At 41.4% G+C, this 21,269-nt stretch overlaps 1 protein-coding gene across 2 annotated transcripts in view; it reads left to right on the top strand.

Annotated features, from left to right (window-relative positions):
- Positions 1-2,222: 2,222 nt before the first annotated feature.
- The window catches only part of SLC17A8 (solute carrier family 17 member 8), a gene marked incomplete at its 3' end in the record, with an annotated part of 31,770 nt that continues 12,723 nt past the window's right edge, over positions 2,223-21,269 (top strand). The window contains exons 1-5 of one of the 2 annotated variants that reach the window (XM_080363244.1): positions 2,223-2,249; positions 5,006-5,232; positions 12,448-12,700; positions 15,729-15,847; positions 21,000-21,114. In XM_080363244.1, coding sequence (XP_080219370.1) covers positions 5,090-5,232; positions 12,448-12,700; positions 15,729-15,847; positions 21,000-21,114 — 630 coding nt within the window. In that variant the 5' untranslated portion in view covers positions 2,223-2,249; positions 5,006-5,089. Of the gene's footprint in view, positions 2,250-4,658; positions 5,233-12,447; positions 12,701-15,728; positions 15,848-20,999; positions 21,115-21,269 lie in introns of those variants that run through there. The other variant, XM_080363243.1, reaches the window with a different exon arrangement.

Below are 21,269 nucleotides of genomic sequence, written 5' to 3'. Positions count from 1 at the left end.
AAAGCCCAGAGCCATGGATAAGTAATTTGTTTTACCAAAAATACGGAATAACAAGAGGGATCAAACAAGCAGCTCCCAAGGACCAGGGATGTGATCACATGGCCTCCAACTGAAAAGAAACCAATAAAAAATTAACAAGATTGTTCTAGCCTGGCTGTTGCTGCCCAGGCTGTGAAAAGGCTTTTCGCTTGCGTGTGTTTCCACTGGAGGATCCAGCAGCCTCTGGTTGGTGTTAAGCTTGACTACACAGCATGAAATGAAGCAACTTTATGTTAGTTCAGCAGAGACACCAAAAAGGTTAAATTGACTTTCCCAGGATGTTACTATCAATGAGGAGGCTGAGGGGTGACCTTATTAGTGTTTATAAATATATAAAGGGTGAGTGTCACGAGGATGGAGCCAGGCTCTTCTTGGTGACAACCAATGGTAGGACAAGGGGTAATGGGTTCAAACTGGAACACAAGAGGTTCCACTTAAATTTGAGAAGAAACTTCTTCTCAGTGAGGGTGCCAGAGCACTGGAACAGGCTGCCCAGGGGGGTTGTGGAGTCTTCTTCTCTGGAGACATTCAAAACCCGCCTGGACGCCTTCCTGTGTAACCTCATCCAGGTATTCCTGCTCTGGCAGGGGGATTGGACTAGATGATCTTTCAAGGTCCCTTCCAATCCCTGACATTCTGTGATTCTGTGACTATGATGATTAAATTACGTAAAGAGTTCAAAACTGTATATTTTATAAACATTGGGAGAAGTGGTGGCTTGCAAGGCTCTTTCAGGAATTGTAGTTAACAGAAGCACACTGAATGGCACCTGCACATGAAATGTGTATGCCATCCAGCCTAAAAATTCTCCTCTCCAGTAGCAAAATTCTCCTTTAAATGTGGCAAAGACGTTACCCCAATCATTATTTTGAGGAATCAACAGCAACAACAACAACAAAAATAACTGTTACAAATTAGATAGCCTCTAGGTGTACATTTACTTGCACTTGTAGAAACTATTATTCCAGGTGAGAGTTATGTTTATGGCTAGCTCTGACATTTTGATGATTAGTTTTCTTAAGGGGATGCTGCAGCCCCACATCTTGCCCTGTGTCTGCAAGATACGGCTATTTTAGAACGGCACATATCCTATACCTGCCCTTGACCAGTTTCTAAGTTTTCTTACAAATAATTTTATTCTTGAGCACCTGAGGTAATAATAGTATATGAGCCCACAGCACTGGCTATCTGCATCCTTGGTTTGTGTCCACATTGGCTCTAAAATACAGTTTTAATACAGCCTTACTAGAGGTCTTTGGGCTTCAGTCTGTAGTTTCAGTGGTAGCTATGGGTTGTATGAGCCAGGAGTAGTTTTAATTTTGCAAAATATTTCTTTTCAAGTGCAGCCCTGAATCAGGCTGTGTCTCGGACTTAGATTACAACTTGTAAGCAGTAGGCTTACAGTGATTTGGTATAATAAAATGTGTTTTAAGGTCTGAGACATCAGAAGAGAATCACAATGGGGTGATTCAATTTCTGCAAAATAAAATTAAGGCATAGGGTTAAAAAAGGAAAGAACAAAGTAGAAACAATGACAGCTGGGTCCACCATGGCTATCACATTAGGTCTTGTTAAGGAAGAAAAAAAGATCTCCTCAGTTGATGCTCCCAAATGTGTACTGGGATTAGTCACATCTGGATTGCCACAGGCTCCTCAGTGCATCCTTGCTGGGAATTGCATGGTGCCCCTGCAGACAGTGGCACAGCAGGAGCAGGGCTCTGCAAAGCTGCTGTGACATTCTCTGCAGCAGCGCTTTGGAGTGCATGTGTTTTCCTACCCTGTGAACCTGGGGAGGAGGAAGCAGGGGAGCAGCACTGCTCCTGCCTAGCAGCCCTCCTGTAGAGAAGCCAGAGTGAGAAACACCCTTGAAGCCTTGGCAAAAGCCTCAGTCCGTTTTAAAAGAGGGCAGTGCTGCAACACAGGAGATCCGCAGGCAGCATTGCAAAAGACTAAAGAGGAGGTAGAGGTGAAACCTGCTGTGAGAAATGGACAATTCTGCTAATGGTGAGGCAGGCAATATTGCTATTTATTTTTTTTTTAATTGTTAATTGCTATTGCTAATTGCTAATATTGCCCTTCCATCTGTAAGGGGAACATACCCTGCCCAGTGCCACCCAAGACGTATGTCTGAGGGAGCTGCATGGAGGGTTCCCAGCTGCACAAAGTTGGAATTAGGACTTTCATACTGAATACAAGTATAGAATGTGTGGGTAAGTGAATAAAGCACTACATTTTGAGCATAGCTTCTTTCTTGTGTCTGCTCTGTGCTCTCTATAACTGAAGCGGGACCAGAAGCTCAGAAAGAAGGGCAAAGTAAAACCTCTGTTCCACAGCTGCTGGGAGATATGGATTTTGAACATCACTTTCTGACCTGAGCCCCAGTCTTCCAAGGTGAATTCCTTGCACTGGAATTTGCACCATTTCCAGTCTGGAGCTGGGCTCTTACATGGTTTCAGGTGTTTAGCTGCCTTAAGAGCATTCAGGAAACTATCTCAAGTGCTAGTAAATACATTTTTACTTAAATGGACGACAATTTCACCATATACTTTGATATGTATATATCCCTAAAAACATATACATCTTTGATGTTTGGCAGCCGGCCTGCTAGGCTTCATTTTCTGTGTGCCCTCTGAAAACTGGAGACCCAGTTTTAATGCATGAGTGTGATTTTGTCAGGCCTGTGCTCCTTTCCACAGTGGTGACCTTGCTGTCATCATGCCCTGGTGGGCCAGTGCTCTGGAGTGAGAAACCAGGAGGAATTGCCTCCTCTTGCTCAGACCGTGGAGATGGCCAGATTCAAACCTGAGCAGTGTGAGGAGGAGGAGGTGCACCTGCTCCCAGGGCAGCAAGGCGTGCTCCAGGGAGGGTTTACCAGGGAGTCCTTGAATTGACAGTGAGAGCATTTGCTGTTCAACCCGATAAGACAGACATACACGCTGAGAAGCCCTGCCATAGGTATAGGGGTGGTAGTGCTGGGAGCTGGCTGGCCCTGTGACCCTGGCTGCACCATGGGAGGACTCTCTGCTAGGGCAAATGTGTGAGTCAGCTGTGCTGAGCCTGGAGTTTTCCAATGCTGCTCTACAGCACATGAATTATTCAAAGAGGAGAAAGAAACTGTAACCAGTTCTGCAACAACAGAGACTCCAGCCAAGCAAGACTTCCAATTCTTGCTTCCTTCTCCTTCTCCTTCTCCTTCTCCTTCTCCTTCTCCTTCTCCTTCTCCTTCTCCTTCTCCTTCTCCCTTTCTCCTTCTCCTTCTCCCTTTCTCCTTCTCTCTCTCCCTCTCCTATCTTCTCTCTTTTCTAATTTATACTAGAAATAAAGGATTTCACTGCAGTCTGCCTCACCATGAGGGAGTGCTTTTTCCAATATTCCCTTCCTCATAGTGGAGCTGAGACAATTCAGACATTTGATACGCATATTATGGAGACATCTAAAACCTAGAGGTTGGTGGCCCAAGCAAGGGGCTAGAGGAGGGATGGAGGGTCAGATAGTTCTTGCCCTGCTTTGGCCCAGACTAACTTCCCACTCAATCCTGCTCCCTTGGTTGAAACACCCAAATGAGGAGCCGGTAAGTGCCCTAAGGCAGCTGAAAACAAATCAGATCCAGTTTGTTTCTCTAGAGGATTCACTGTCTCTTTTCCCCTCTCTCTGTAGAGTTTGGGTAGACCAAGCTCTGAATAGAAGTTAGAGGGAAAAGCATGATCCCTGTGCCTGGAAGCATAATGACAAGTATAGGGCAGGAGGACCAGAGCCCCAGCAGCTTGCTCAGGGGCACCAATTGGCTGGTGGCAAAGCAGGAGCCAGGGTTTGTGGGTGGCAGCTGCCCACTTGCCACACCTGCCCTCCACCTGACTCCCCGAAGCCATGGACTTCCAGGGGAAACCGGTTCTTCACCTGCTGGTGGCCTGAGAAGGCACTAACAGGCTCTTCATTTCGCTTACATTGGGAGAGCAAAAGGAAGGTGGCAAACGCAAAGCTCTCAGGTTTTCTAACAACCTGGAAGATTTCTGTCTTTCCTTCCACCCAGGGAACAGTGAAGGGCTGACAGGAGCCCAAAGACAATATCAAATGGGGATTCTTTTTTTCTTTTCTTGTCATCCATAGCCCAAACCCAATAACTCAGGCCCTGCCAAAAGTAGAATTTCTTTATTTGATTCCAGCCGACATGCAGGCTTGACAAATGTCCCGTCAGGCTGCATTTCCTCAAGTGTTTCTGTTAAATACTTTCCACCATGCAAGGAAAAGTGTGTTGTTTTCATGAAGTTACATTAGTTTGGACCAGTTCACCTCTTTCAGCCACTTTGTGTTTCAAAAATGCAATGCATTTAATTTGTAGCCAGTCTTTCATCAGTTATTCAAGCAGCATCACACCAATGCACCTCTGTGTATGTCTGCCCAAGGGCCCAGGAGCATCAATAATAAATGACCAGGCTGGGGAAGGTGGCTCTGGGTTCAAACCAGCAGGTGCATTGGGGTAGGGGGGCTCATTTGGACAAGGACTACATAGTGAATGGGAACTTTAGCTTGCATTAATTCCCTCCCTACAGAAAAGACTGATAAATGTTTAATAAACTTCTTGCCCTTGCCACAGATGAGGTCTTATTAGCGAACTGGAGTGGCGGGAGGACAGGTATTGTGTCCGTTACTATAGCAGCACCTTGCACGGGATCTGGAGAGGCGGAGGAGGGAGGGAAGAAGGAGGATGAGCCCCAGCCAGCCAGCCTGAGGTTTGCCCGTGGAGCTGGCACTGGCAGCTGTGTCCTGCCCGGGGACACCAGCCCTGGCAGCACCCCCAGCTCATCCACTGCAGCTGTGGGACCAGCCGCCCCGGCACAGGTACCCGACCCTGCACAGAGCTGCTGCAAGTGCATCCCCGGGTCCCTGAGCGCTTCCAGAGCTCACCCCGACTGACTTACTGGCTTCGGAAGATTATTTTTTCTTTTATTTTTTCTCCTTTCTCGAGCAACTGGTTGTTATTGCAGAGGTCACTGAGGGGACTGGCGGTGGCTCCTGAGTCTGGCATCGGGAAATATGACAGCAGAAGTGAATGCTTGTTAACATAAGGGATTTACTGAAGAAGAAAGAGAAAATGCCTTTCGAGGGATTCGGTTCACTGAAGGAAAGATTTTTTAACCCAGGAAAGGAAGAGGTGAAGAACACCATTAGTGACTCGCTGGGGAATCTGAGAAGGTAAAATCCAACCGAAAATTCCCAGACAGGTCCATTGGTTCAGTTTATTAAAGAGAAATGAAGTATAGAAAAATGCATAAACATAAAACAGAATTTAGACTTGCAAAATTAATATCTGAGTTTAGACAGTGAGAGACACCTTGCTGCAAGACAGAAGATGTATAAGGAGCACTCTTACAACAGCATATGACTTTAAATGATAGAATATTTATATTGAACAAAAAAATGTGAAAATAAGTTTTAAAATAGAGTTCTAACACTACAAAGAGCATAGAAAAGTGTTTTAATTTAAAAACTTTTCAATAATTGAATGTGAATAATTCTGTGGTTTAACTTGCATAAGAAAAACTGATGATTTCACGGGAATTAACACTCCCAATTGATGCCACTCTTGAAATTAGACTTAATGTTCCTAAATCACAGGGGCTTTTTTGAAAATCTTGTTCTGAATCAGTAAAAGAAAATGTATTAAGTAGAGGTGTGTATGTGTGTGTTTACTGAGACTAGCAAATTAGAAAGACAAAAAGGAGAAGCAGCTGTTTGCCAGCAAACAGAGAAGAAAAGATTAAAGATTTTTATCTTAACCTGAGAGTTTATGAAGTAGCAAATGGAAATATTTTTATTTTTTAATAAATGAAAATACGTTATAACAAATGGTCAGTTTCATACAGGGGAAGAGATTTCTCATTTAAATGGAAGATTATTTCTATTAGTAATGGCCACTGACAACATTAACTCGTGTAATCAATAGATGAGAGACAGAGGGTTCAGTGATGTTTCTTGCACTCTTGATATTAATGTTTCAAATCTTTGTATGGATCAGGCCAGCATTTTAACAGAATGTGTTTTTAGTGACTGAATTGTATTTACTTTCATATCTGGCCCTTTACCTTCTTTTGGGAACGCTATTTTGAGTCAAGATACAGTTCTTGGCATATCTGAAAAAGCCTTTCATCTCAAGAAAATGTATAATATTTTACACGTGTTATACTACAGCACATATATGTGAGAAAATGAGCATGTATACTTTTAAAGAAGTTACTGAGATGCACTGATACATTGCCAGTTACACTGTTTCTATACCATGTGAACAGTGTCAGTGTTCCACACAGTTTCAACTTAACTTTATTTACAGTGCCATCAATGGAGTCCAACTTGTTTCGTTTTGGTTTGGTTTGTTTTTACTTTTAAGATATTCTACAGTGATTCCAGTTATTCAATCTGTCTTTCAAAACATCAAGTTAAATCATTTATTCAATGAGAAATTCTCTTTGCTGTGGGCTCTTCTGGTGAATGTGCCCCAATACATGTAGGGTTTGTACACAGTGAGTATGTAATGTGGCATTACACTGGGTTTGCTCTGTGGAAATGCTATGCAAACTTTAGATTACCTGAATTACTGTCCCTTTGTAGCCACATATCAAGGAAGGCATGCTGGCTCCTATGCAGATGATAGTACAGGCACCCAACTTCAGTTACATCATTACTGAATCAAACCAAACCAACTCTGACTTGTGATACAAGAAAATTTGCTGGGCTTCATTATTTTCTGTTTTAAACACATGTGTACCGGTGCCTTTCTTGGATGTACTAGCCAGTGGAAGAAACAATCCGAACAAGGAAAGTATTTTTTGCTATGTCTGCAATCAGATCTAAGTAAGAATTCCTGCAAGTTTAGCAGTTTCGTGGGAAATGTATAGTCATATATGAAGGTTTCTGTAAGGAATGAAACACGCATGTTTTGAATTTCATTCTCTACAGCTTAGCCTACAAATGAGAGTGTAGAATTTATTTTTTTTTACATAATGTACATATGTGTATGTATCACCTGCAACCCTGACTTTGCGCTTCACTCAATACAATTGGCTTTAATATATTGCAAATCAGCAAAGAATTTGGTTTCTCTTCTAGCGTTTGATAGGTGAGTAATTATATTAATGCACAGTCTTGCCTTATATTAATGCACATGCTTCATTAGATCTGTAAGTATGATGCTAGTGACTGCCATGTGTTGGTATGGGATCTAAACTAGCAAAGTGGGCAGAAAAATACTTTATGGCTTTGATAAATATGATGAGTCTATGCCTTTCTATCACATTTCTGTCTTACAAACAACAGCACAGATCCAGAAGATCAGCTGTCAGATACTGGCTGCTCCATAGCATTTACCCATAGACAAGTTCTAGTGCTAAAGCACAAGCAGCATGAAGTGACTTATGGCCTCTTCACAGGTGGGTAGCAACCTCAAATTATTTTGTGGGTCTGCCCACAGGAGATAACTTAAGGTAACTGGATGGTGGAGGTGAGACAAGCAGGTCTGAACTGACCCGAAAGGTGTCCTCTCTCTAGGCTGTTGCCAATGGTTTCATTTGTGACACCTTAGGAAAAGACACCTTTATTTTTAGCTTATCATCAGATGGAATAAATTCATTAGGTATTTTAGAAAACAACCATGTACAAAATAATTTTTAATGCAAAATTGGGTTTGTTCTTGACTAGGAAAATAGAGTGAGGCAGCAAAAAGCAATTTAGAGGATTCAAGGCCTGGGTCAATGGATATCAGACCTGAGGCTCTTCAACTCTCCTAAGTTTCTCAGAAAACAAAGCTTTTCCTGCAGAGCTTCTTGGCCGGCACAAACACTTTGGGCCTTCTGTGGACTTAGTGTTTTCAAAGAAAAATTCATGAACTAAAGTAAAATCTCAGGCTCTGCCTCTCTGAGGATTTTATTCATAGGAGTCTTGATACAGCTAACAGCAACTGTGGGCTTATTGATAAAGTGGGAAGTGACTAAGTGGGTTTGCAACTCAGTAATGTCACTGTTAATGCAAAAAGCTGTATGGGCCATGTCACATAGCTGCTGTGTGTAGTCTGGGTCCCGACAGGTGTGGCTCTGCCTGCTGCAGGTGTCCCTTGATGAATTAGATGGCCTAAACTGCTAAAACCCGCACCTTGAAGCTGGGTGATATGCCCTTGCACTGGACAAGGCTTGTCCACCTGCGTTGGGTCATAGCCCGAGTCTTCTCAAATTTTTCCTTTGCACACAAGTACGGAGAGTTCAGTGCAGCCCATGCAGCCCTGTGAACACAGTGGGGGTGTCGGGATTCAGCAGGTCTATGAGTCGTGCGAGGTTCCCTTGCACAACAGCATCAGTGCAAGGGCACAGTACACACGTGCAGCACTGCGCTGCAGCACCCACAGGGCATCACCCCTCCAGAGCATTGGGGCTGTGCTGAGGAGAAACTGTGAGCCTGTCCTGCAGCCTGGGAGTGCAGCACCTGTGAGATGCAGCCCCATGGTGTGTACATTGAGACATGCCATGAGTTTAATGCAAATACCACGCAGGAACCGGCTGGAGGGGGTCTCATGCACTGAGCAACTTAAGAGGGTTTGCCGGTCTGTACTGAGATTTTGTGCCAGTGCATCGATTGCAGGATTTGGTGTGGACAGTTATCACCTGGGCAAATCCCCAGAGAGTAAACGAGATCTCAGAAAATTGTATCTGCTTTTGGATAAATGAATTTTTTCCATAGTCAGTGTATACACTTCTGAAGTTATGGCAGGATAATCAAAAATTGTTGCATGGGGTAACTGATGCTGGATTTGTAGGTGTGAGGCTTGAACATCGTGCATGATTGTGCTGCAGCTGTCTGTGAAAGACCATAATATCTGTTAAAAGTCATTCTAGAGTGTGTTCTAACATGTGACAACTATTAACATTTGCTCCTTGTTGTAGAATCTACATGTTTGTAATCAAATGAAAAGAACGGTATGATTCCTGTTCACCCACTAAATCATTTGAAGAAATAACTAATTTCTATGCTAAAATCCCATGCATACAGATTGATGAATATGTATCTATTCTAGTGTTTTTATTTATTACCGATGTGAATTTTTGAAATTTCTTTAATTCTTCCAAAATTCTGTATATGCCAACATAAAGTAATTCAATAAAGAAGAGAAATTTTGCATAGAGTTATTATAACATTCGGGCACAAAACATGGACACAGGTATCTTCAAACAGCTTTGCTCTTCTTACTTACCACGTGTTGTATATTTGCTGAAAAAACAAGATTGATGTAAGGACTGAACATTTCCCATGCAGCAAAATGCTCTCCTGTGTTAGTCAGTTAATTAGAGGAGAGCCCTGGCTCTGAAACCGTTTCCTTCTAACTCATTGGTGTATAACAAGTGAAAATTTTCAGTGGTGCTGCAACTATATGGATCATTTGGAAGATATATTTCTTACCTTTTAATGAAGTTGCCATACATTTGTTATATACCTTTTCAATAAAATAAAGCCAAAAATCTAGGTTAAACACTGGCTCTGTGAACGTCTGCACTGCTAATGTTTCAGCCCAGCTCCATGTTTGGAATGCTGTTGCAAAATAATTTTCTCTAAAACAAATCTGTTATGGACGGGTTCAAGTAAGTTTTGGGGGTATGAGACAAACTGTGTGTATTTGGGGTTGTGGATCAGTCCTCAACTTGCTTTTATTAATGAGTAGTTGAATACAATAGCAAAACAATTAATTGCACTGCAGTGGCAATGTTGGCTAATCATGCTCGTCCTGGCTCACCGCTTTTAAAAGTGAATTTGGAGCAGGCTGATATTTTCATGCCTATGTGAATTGACAGGCAGCTGAAAATGTCCAAATCAGAACAGATGTTTTGGCTTTGCATGATGTGTTTTAACTTTGCCAGCTGTCCAAAATCATGCATCAATTAAAATCTAGTGTCTCTCTTATAAATAGAGAGTGTGGTAAAGGTATAAATATTTGAGGAGTCGTACTTTGAGTTAATTCAATCAGTATCCTAGATTAAGTTGGAGGAAGACAATTAAATTACTTGTTTTGGTTTGTTAACGACTCTTTTAAGATGACAGAGGTTCTAAAAAATAATTTTTCAATTATTTTTTTACTTCCTGAGATCTTTATTTTTGATATTTTATTCAGTTTAAACCTACCTATATTAGCACACAGAGCATGGAATATATGGTATCTTCTTTTTAAAGTGGCTGACTGCATTACTCTCTGTACTCTCATTTCACTAAAAAATGCTGTTTCCCTGCTAGTGAATCATAAGATCTCAATCACCTTCAATAATACCACAGTAATATCACATTTCCAGTGTTACCTTGCTGTAATGCAAAGTCTTCCCTCCAGCCTGTCAATGAGCTAGTGATCTAACTTTGCAGTTGGCACTGCTTTGAGCAAGGGGTTAAATCAAATAACCCCCGGTGTTCCCCTCTGGCCCCAAACACTCCAGTTCTAGAATTTCTTGGAAATACGAGCTGGTGGACTGTAACATACTTTTTTTCTTATTGTTTAGAATACGGCTGGAGTAATGCTTTGGTTCTACAATGTAAAGAGGAGTAATATCGTAAAAAATGCACTAATCAGGCTGTAGCTCTAAAGACTAGGAATACTGAGATTTTTAATTGAAATTTAATATTGGAAAGATATCTTTAAGTCCCAAGGAAGCACCCCAGAAAGCCATACATACCACCTATAGTTGCAAAACCTTTAGTATAGGATACTATCTGTTAGATTATGGGCAGTACATTAGATTAAAAGCAACTGGAGAAAACTGTGATTAAACCAACACCTTTATCCCCAGAAAACCTAACCAGCTACTGAGTAGACCACCCATATGTAGGCCATCCCTATAAGCTCTGGCAACATTTCTTTATAGCCAGTTTTTATACAGAAAACCAACGGGCATTAGATTTCAGATGCATTCAGACAGATGTGTGAAAGAGGGAAATAGGTTACTCCTTATCAGAAATGAGTGAATGAAATCATTTCATCATCTTATATGGCAAGCTGGGCTTCTTTTAGATTTAGTAACTGTTCATATTTTCACAGTACTGAGAGTAACTCCATGGCAGACACAAGAGGAGCTGGATCCTGAGCTCACTGCTTCAGAGCAATGCCAAAACTGAGAGGCTTCTTAAATAGCTGCTGATCGTGGTCTCCCTTTAGTGAACACTTAACCTTAAGCTTGCGAATAGTGTTCAGTGGGCTAGTCATGTATTCACAGCTAACCATCTGCTTAAGTGTTTTAACATGTCAGCAAACCCATATTCTGCATTTACAACAAAGGCATGGGAAGTTAATGTTAGGAAAGGAACTATTTAGCTCTGGTCCAGGGGTGCGTGTGCAGTTGTTTCTGATCTCACCTTTTCTCCCAGAGACATTCCATGGTCCTGCAGAACAGGATGTTAATACCTCCAATCGGAACAGGAGACCAAATTAATTTTAATTGCATTATTGTGCAATTCCAGATTACGTGGAAGTGCCATTTTGATTAATATGAATCTCTCAACTGGGGTGCTTGTAGGAAAAAGGCAGAATGCACAAAGCCAAAGGAGCTGTGCTCCTGCATTAACCAGAGCTGGTGGGCAGCCTCTCGCAGACTGAAGTGGCTGGGTACCATTTGCTCCTATCCCAAATAAATGAGAGAGCCAGCATCTGTGGCTACTTCACTCCCAGTTCCTCTCCAGACCACTGCAGTTGTCACACTAAATTTGATCCCAGGCCAAGCCCTTTCAACCTCTCCTGCTGAGGAGTGGTGAATTGACAGCCCAGAATGTCAGTGTTCTCCTTCAGATCTCATTTAATATTAAGTATTTTACACAATGGGCAACACGTTCAACAATAGGATTTGTGGAAGTTCACTTTGCAATGACCTAAGTCCTTGTGGCAGGAGGATGTTTCTGAGAAGACTGGACACCAGGCTTCAAGTCCCTTCAGGCAAAGAAAGTCTGGGCCTGGCTCTTTTACAACTTAAATATGTACTTTTGGCACTAGAGCCTCTTCTGTTCGGTATAGTCCTTATTTTTGTCTCACAGGTGAAAATATAACACAGGGAGTACTGGGCTAAGCAAAACCATGCTTTGTGCTGTATTTGCCCATTTCTTGAAACCTACTGCCAGCTCTGCTTAGTGGATCTAATTAGAAATGATGATTAATTTCTTCATATGTATATTTTCCTAACAATCAGTAGAATTAATCACAACAGAGCTCAATAGAGCTCTTCTAATTATACTCATGAATAACCAGTGAATGTTTTTCCAGCTAGCTGTCTGGCTGGGTGGCTTGGATTTACAAATTTCAGAGGTTGTTGATGAAAAAGCGTGGGCTACGCTAACCTTTCACAGCCTGCCCAGGATTAACCCATCACACCATCATTTTCTCTTTCTGCACCCATTCAGGAAAATCGATGGCACCAACGCAGAGGAGGATCACATTGAGCTGACAGAAGAGGGTCGGCCAGTGCAGGCGAGCACCCGCAAGCCGGCACCGTGTGACTGCCACTGCTGCGGCCTGCCCAAGCGCTACATCATCGCCATCATGAGCGGCCTGGGCTTCTGCATCTCCTTCGGGATTAGGTGCAACCTGGGTGTGGCCATTGTGGAGATGGTGAACAATAACACCGTTTATGTCAATGGAAAACCAGAGCTGCGGGTGAGAAATCACCTTCCTTGCACTATTCTGAACAGATCCCATTGCAAAATCATCAAAGTCATACATATTGAAGTACTGTATATACACAGATCAAAAGTGGAGGCAGGGAGATACGTGAGTCTGGATTCATATAATCGTGCAGGTGCTTAATCGCTATTTAGGCTTCTAAGTCACATTAAAAATCTGTAAAATCTGAGGATTTGCAATGTCATACAGGATGTAAGTGGCAGAAATGAGAACTGAACTGGCTTGCATGTCTATCAGGTCCATGGTCTTTCAGTTGTAGACAGATTTTGTTGCAGTAGCAGAAGCTTTTACTATTTATTGTCTCTCAGGGAAGCATGGTCCGATGCTGCTGCAGAGGGAATGATTAATTGCTGTATGTAGTTCTTCACTCTTCAGAGCAGTGGATGACTTCCAAGACCTTAACGTAGTCACTGACAATAAGGCAACAGGTTTTTACAGATTATTAACAATGTGGATTGCTGTCTAGAGGTATTGGGAGCTACGTGCCAAGCTATTTTCAAATTTGTGGTAGATGGCATGTGGTTTACAGCAGATACCTACAAACATTTAACAATGCACCCAAGAAACTGCAGGTCCAATGCATACTTTAGTTTTCTCAGTCCTGCCTTGGTAATAGCTGTGATATCATGAGTCCCCTTAGGGACTTTATGAACTTGAACCTCATTTACATTTGCTCTACCTGTTGACATATATTTTGGTTATTTTTGTCCTAACAAACTAGTCACAGGAATATTGAGTCTTACCTGATGGTTCCTCATGTGCTGAGGTCCAGGAGGAAAGACACTGCAGAAAGGACAAAGGTATCATCAAACCCTCCAAGGGAGCAGAGGCTTCCCCTAGATCATGAATATCCTTTGTCAGCACATTCCCTAAAACAAAACACCAGAGAGGCAGATACCTTCTGTCATGTTTCTAGGTATGAATGAAAAGCTGTGCAATTATTCATCAGCTTTTCTTCCAAGTATTTTAACTTATTAACAAGAATTGCAGACGGTGTCTATAGCAGATCTCCAAAGTTAAAATTATGCCTGTCTGCGTGCCTCATGGTCACAGGTGTTATTGATCCGCAAAGACCCAGAGATGATGCTTATGATTCTAGGTCTGTGGGTTAAATAAATCTTCCTTCCCTTTCCACATTATGCCATAGCCAGTCCTTCACTCTTTTACTCTCACGTTCCTACTTACCAAGCAGAGTGTTTCTAATCAGACTCAATAAACCACAGAAAGATTTACCAAAGCAAATGAAGAGCTTCCTGTTTTTTCCTCATCTGCAATCTGCTCTGACCAGCTCCTGCTGCTTAGACTTCCTGAGTTTGTATTTATTCAGCTTAATTCCTGCTCCCTGGGGTCCTGCTGCGACTTCTTGGTCCTGCTCTTCACCCTGGAGCAAGAGAAAGGATGTGTCTGCATGTGTTGTGAAGTGCAGAAGAGGTAGTTTGAGGAAATTAGGACAAACTCATCTTGTGAATCTGAAATTCTTCTCTTTGGGCATGAGCACCACTTGATACAGGAAGTTTTCCCATGTTTTATGGTATTTCTGCCTTCAGAAATTAACACTACCTAGAAACTAAGCTGAAAACCACTAGTAGAAAATAATGTATTTAAAACAGAAATGTAACTCAGCACAGGAAATTGGGTCTCTTGTCAGAAGGTGTATGGATGGGGAGGAATACCGTTTAGCCCTCTGTAAACATGCCTGGTAATTAATGTAATCTCTCTCTCTACACATCAAATGATGATCTATCTCTTAATTTACTTGTTTCGGAAAAAAAATCAACCTACTGAGGAAAACTGGTTCTTCCATATACACACAGAAAGCAGTACAGAAAAAATAAATGTTAAGGTTTATCATTCTAGTGTTCATTTTTCTGTGGTGTTTTAGTGACTGTTTTAATTCAGAGTCTAAAAGACAGCTGTGCCGCTTCCTCATATGATGCTTAGCCACCTTTCCTTACTGTGTGATTAGCATAACAATGATCATGAAGCACAGCCTCAGAGTTTCTCTTGGCTTCAAAACAGCTTTTCTGAAATGAGGGTTCAAGAGGAAAAGTTGACACTGACCTTAACGTCAGTGTGATTAAATGGAGCCAGGCCCTGTCTGGCCTCCCAGAGGGGAGGGCAAGAGGGACACCTTGGATCACCTTTCTTTTCTTTGCTTCCTGTATGTTTTTCCATGAGCTTTTGCTGTCCCTCCTCTTAACAAGAGATGTTGAACAGGCTCATCAGAGAACAGGAATGTCCTTGTTCAGGAAGAGCCTTGAGAAGACTGAAACTGCTTGGTATCCAAGGATGAGGTGTATGGTGAAAGCATTTCTCTTGGCTGCAGCCATTTGTGGCTAGGAACCATCTACAACCAGCCTGCGGGTGGCCTTCTGTATCCAAATCCAGCCCTACAACTGGCATTACTTTTAATAAAAGATAAACCAGTCAGCTAGCTAGTGTTACCAAGCCTTATTTCCAGATTGTCTTGTCTTTAGGTATTACCTCCCCATCACCCCACTCCCCCTTTTCTGCTCCCATATTACTTCATTCAGATGGTGGATGGTCAGAGTTTGGCTCTGACAAGGAGAACTGTGGTTAATACAAGACCAGTCATCTGATCAACCCAAAGGACTTGAGCAACCTTAGTAATCGTGGATAAATATATATGGCCAATGAAAGGCATCAGGCCCCTGCTGTAACAGGAAGCACATTTCAGGACTAAGCAGTTCAAGGGGAAGCAGTGACAAGCGACAAAGACGGAGTTCCAGCACTAGTTGCCTTCTGGCTGAAACCTTTTCCCACTCCTATCCACCCATCTGAAAGCTAAGAGCCAATGCAGTAATCTCACATGAGAATTTGATACCCTTTTACCTTTACTGCAGGGGATTCAAGCTCATCAACACCAGTGTAAAGACTGCCTTGATTTGGAGGATGAGTGATTTCTGTGTAACTTCCAAATAGTGGCTATCTTACAATGAACATGCTTCATCTTACAGCATTTTTTCTGATTCCTTTACAGAAAGCCCAGTTCAACTGGGATCCAGAGACAGTGGGACTCATTCATGGCTCTTTTTTCTGGGGTTACATTGTGACACAAATTCCAGGAGGGTTCATCTCAAACAAATTGGCTGCTAACAGGTAAGAAAACAATAAGCAAAAGAATTAAGCTTTATAGCCTGATGACTCTTTTACACTGTTTAAATCATGATTACCAACATAGTGAATTAATGTGTTTCAGGAATGCACATCTAAAACAAAACTTGTAGTACTTTCGTGCATAATTAAAAATGGGACTAGATTTCCATTATAGGTCTATTGCTGATTCTCTCAATTTAGCTTTCTCATCTCAAATACTTACACATTTCTTATTCTCTAACCAATAATTCTTTCTGGACACTGTTAGGAAAATCACACTTAATGCTTCAGATGATGATTGTAGCATTTGTCTTCTAGAAGTTGCCTTAGTGCTTTTTAGCTCAACCTAACACCAAACTAAAATTTTCCAAGAAAATTTGTCTTTTCTCCTTTAAAAATTTCCTGTTGACTGAAGCTGGGCATATAGGCATTACAGCACCATTTATATTCTGAAGACACAAATCCATCCTCCTGCACATGGATAGCCTCACCATGACTGGATACTATACTGACATTTGCAATTAGAATTGCCTAGAACTTCTAATAGAGCTTCATGATTTCTTTTTGGCAAACTCTGAGCATCTATACAGATTTCTTACATGCTCATTGTGTTTGTGGGCTGATTTTTTTTTTTTTTTTTTTAATTCAGCAGCTTTTGAAAATGAAAGTAAGAAAAGTAGATAGTATTGCCAAAGTTAACTTTGATTTTGGGCTTTACTTCAAAAAGTCTTCAGAACTTGGAATATGGTCACAACAGAGAGAGGGAGATTGTCTGAAAAAAAGCTCTTTGTAAATGAACTCATGAGATGTACGTCTTAAGGGCATTTGGGATCTATAGACAAAAATGATGACTGGTATTAATTTCATTTTCTGAAAATGACATGTGACTTATCTAGAAACACTTCCAGAATTGGAAAAGGTCTTTAAGACTAGTTGGGTATTGTTTTGTCCCAAATCAAAGCACTTTGCTCTCTGCATTCTGCAAATGGCTTGTAGGGGTACAGACTGCCTGGGAGTTCTTCCCACCTATATGCCCTTATGGAAATCACTCCAGGACAGAGTCATGCCATAGAATTGCCTAGAAGTGCAGTCCCAAGTCCCCTCTGTCCATAACCAGAAGTTACTCAGAATTCAGTTTGCACTGCTTCTTCAACACTGCTCACATTCCCAATTATTCATTTCTCTATCACACAAAAGTGCGTAAGCAGAGTATTTTGCCATCTGCTGAATAAACCAAACAAATTAGCTAAGCTTAATCATTTCCACAGCCTTTCTGGTCTTGCCACCAGCTTTTGCAGCAGAAGGGTCTCAAAACACAGATGTGCACACTGTTGGCTGAATAATTCAGCATATTATTAGTTTGGCTTTTTTTTTCCTTAATTTTCTTGCAAACAGTAAAATCAACTCTGTTGACACTGTAACTCAATGCATTCTGTCAGCTGACTATTTCCTTAGGTATGTGTTGTGCATATGGGCAGAAAGCTGTATTTTTGTTCCCATGGGACTTTCAGACTCAATCTAATACTATAATACAACATAAAATTATCTATTTGACTATCATAACTGGGTTTAGGACTAGAATTTGTTGAGAAGCGACAACATCCCAAAGGCTGGGCTTGAAAAGAATTTCTCTTTGCAGTAATCTGGCTAACACGATGTTTTTCCTTTATTTGTTGTTCACCCAACCAACTTCAGCTTGGGTAGATTCAACAGCACTTTGCTGTTTCAAAGGGGTTGCTTGCTAAGACACAGAGCAGGAGATGTGGGGCCAGTCTGTGAACCCACCACCCTTAGAAAGACAAATGTTTTCTTTTGTCCCAACAGCACTCTGGCAATGAGATGTATTATTCTATCCTATTATTGACATTCCAGATTTATGTACAGACTCTTTTGTGACCTGTTTAAATCTTGCTCAGCACTGTGCAACCTTGAGCGTACGTGGATGCCTCCACCTCAGGCACTTATCTAATGCAAATAGTTATCTGTAATGATGAGGGATTCAAATGGATCTCAGAACAGCTGAAAATAATGAGGGCTTTACAGCTTTGTACCAAAACCATCTAACACTGTGAAATTTCCTTTATACATTTGTCTAAATTTGTGTAGGTCTGCATTCCACCAAAAAGTTCATGAACCATTTAGTGATAATGTCCCTTTAATTCATTGTTTATCCTCAAACATAATTTCATCATTGTTTGGTGGTGACAAGGATACGTGAAACATGAGGCATCTCCTGATATCGGTTTTCAGTAACAGCACCCTGCTGGGCAGGGGAGTCTGTCACTGAAGAAGTCTGTTTTGATCCCAAAGTGACAGCTGGCCTGGGATCATGGCAGAGAGGAGAGAAGAATGCGTGAATTAATTGAGCAGAACTGGGACATTTTTAGTCATGGTGGAGATCAACATATTTGGGACGAATGGCAGTGAACTGCTGGAAAGATGCTGGCTCCTTGTGGAGACGTTACTCACCCTCTTAAATATTAGCAGTAGACTTACTGGTTCTACCTCAGTATAAATGATGCATTTACAACCTATGCATATTAAGAGTGGATGCTAAACGGAGTAGCACAGATTGGAAACTCAGTCTTCAGAGCTAGCTGCTTGGATAATTAAACATGTTATCTTTCTTGCACATTATTCTTTCATGTGCTTATTAATTTACATAACATGCTGTAGTTGCCTGAGACTGCCAATAGCATTATGATCTGATATTTCTATCAGTGGCAAGGAAACGAGGTGCAAAACTTTCCCTCACTGATCATAAGAGAGCACTAAATAATAGTTATTTTTCAGCTAAATGTTTACTTGACTTTGAAAGCAGTCTCTTAAATGTAATGATACAATCACAGGCTTTGTATACCAGTTCAGATTTTTGGACTGCTTTCTATATAAATCCGTTCCTTTGTCACATCCCTCCACTAGCATACCCAGCCTCTTTGCTTTTGTGTTCATCTGCTCAGTGCTTTCTTGTCATTCAGATTATGAGCTGTCAGGGCATGGATGGTTGGTTTCATCAGTAGGTGTATAGACTTTAGATAAAAGAGTGTCAATCTCTGACATTAGATTCTTTGCGCTATACTACTGCCACTAATACTACTGTGGATAATTAGCCTACATTCAAAAAATGAGATGACATATATTTCCTGTGAATAATTTTCAAAAAGAGATTGGAACATAAACAGTTGAAATCATTATTAAAAAAAATAATAATAATGGCAACAAAAGGTTTTAAAACTTTATAAATATTTTCAAGTGGAGCATGATAAATAGCTATAAGATGTGTGGATGTCTTTGGCAGAAAAATCAAAAGGGAGAAAAATACTGCTGTTGTCCAAATCATATGATTTCAAATCAAATGTCTATCTAATGCCATTCATAAATCAGAATGAAGTTTAATGTGTCTTTCTGAAATACCACATGCATAACAAGACAATTCAAAATTTTGTTAAATGAACGTGGATAGTGGTCCACAAAGAGCATCATGCTGCTGGCTAACATCAGTGTAAACATGAGTTGAGAGTCTGGAACAAAAGGGGCTGCTTTATTTTCAGGGTGTCACCTTGTGTCTCGGAGCAAGACAGGGCAGCTTTGGGCTCCTAAGTGCTGTGGTCTGCAGGGCCATCAGCCACTGCAGCTTTCTATCTGCAGAAAGAAAGATCTCCCACACAAAGGCAGTCCGCAAGGAGACAGATATGGCTGCTTTGAATTGCAGACAACACAAAGAAGACAGTAAACTATTGAGGATTAGCAGTTATCCATTCAATTTAGATGGTGCTTGACAGTTGTGGAGAACTACTACCTGTTCTGATATTTTTAAGTACTGTTATAGAATCTTAGAGGGGATCCTCATGTACATCAGTTTCCACAGATGCTGGAGTAACTCTTGATATTTGGAGACTGCATGATGCAGCTATTGAACCCCTTTCATTGCATAGAAAGGAAACCTGAGACTTCAGTCAGCCTGATGTGAAGATATATGAAATCTAATAAATCAAGTACAGCTCACTCCTCCTAATGGTAGTAATTCCATCGATAGTGGCAGCTGGTTATTCCCGGTCTCTTTCTTTATTTCCAGTTGTGTTTTTCTTGATGCAGCAGCCTCAGTTTTCAAATGAGCCCCCCAGATGTCCTTTCAAGAGCTGGGCACACAGGAATGCTTTTTCCTTGCACTACAGCATCAGTGCCTGACAAACCTGCAGCCCATGCCATACTGAAGTGACTGTCCTGTAGCCCAGCTGCCTTTCAACTCTAGTGTCTCGTTTATTATTGATAGAGGAAGGTAATTGTGCACCATTCTTCAGATAAACATAGGAAAGCCTGTGCCCATGCTGGGAAAAGCTCTCACAGGCTGCGTTGAGTGATGCAGACATGGCTTTGAGTGCTCCTTCAGGGTCTCTGAGTGGCCTGGACTTTCTGGGATACTGCTTGGATCCATTACCACTACAGAGAGGCTTCTGCTGCCTGTTTCTTTAGTGGGTTCTAACATTTGGGAGGCTGCAAATGATTTCCCAAAGGCACTGGGCCTCAGATGCATTTAGAACCTCAACTGGCTTGTGCCAAGCTGTTACCAAGGGATCTTTCCCATCAGGGTAGACAAACATTTATATCATGTTTTTCGCAGAAGTTGCCTTCCAGAAATGCCCCTTCTATGTCATAGTAACAAAAGGCACAGCTGAGAGGTGCCATTGGAAAGGAGTTGATCTTAAGCAGCCACGTTAGGCATAATAGCAGCAGCAACTGAAACTAACCAGCACATGCCCATGTTAGAGAGGCACTTAAACCAATATTTACCTAATTTAAGTTAAACCCTATTGATAAAGCAGAGTTTCAGTGCTTCCCAGGCTAGGAATACTTTTCTCAGGTTAGGACTCATATAAACAGCTTAGCCTCCACTACCAACATCCATATCAATTCCTCTGATACAAATGAAAATCCAGCAACTTTGTTTAAGTAGATATAAAACTTCTGTTCTGAGAAGCAAACGTATTTATCATATGGGGATTTATCCCTTTTTGCCAGTTAAGGGACTTTACAAATATGTGGGTTGGTAAGACTGTGGTATGTGTTATTGTCTCTGTGACTGTACCCAAGAACAGCATTGCTTCTGAAAAGTAAACTATAACTATATACCTTTCCATGTTACTTTTTTACATAGGGTATTTGGAGCAGCTATCTTTCTAACATCTACACTGAACATGTTCATCCCCTCTGCAGCAAGAGTGCATTATGGTTGTGTGATGTTTGTAAGGATTCTGCAAGGTCTGGTGGAGGTAGGAGCACTCACCATTTTAGTCCTTCCATACATCATTTGGTTTTGGAGATTTGGCTCTAAAAAATCATAAGATCTTTAGGTCAATTTTTCTAATCAATCTATATTTTTACTTGTTACTAATATTTAGGATAATAATTTTTTCACCATATGGAT

This window comes from Nesoenas mayeri (assembly GCF_963082525.1).
Source record: "Nesoenas mayeri genome assembly, chromosome: 1".
Lineage (NCBI taxonomy): Eukaryota > Metazoa > Chordata > Aves > Columbiformes > Columbidae > Nesoenas > Nesoenas mayeri.
The sequence above is the reverse complement of the archived record's forward strand: the minus strand, read 5'-3'. Positions and strand labels throughout refer to the sequence as shown.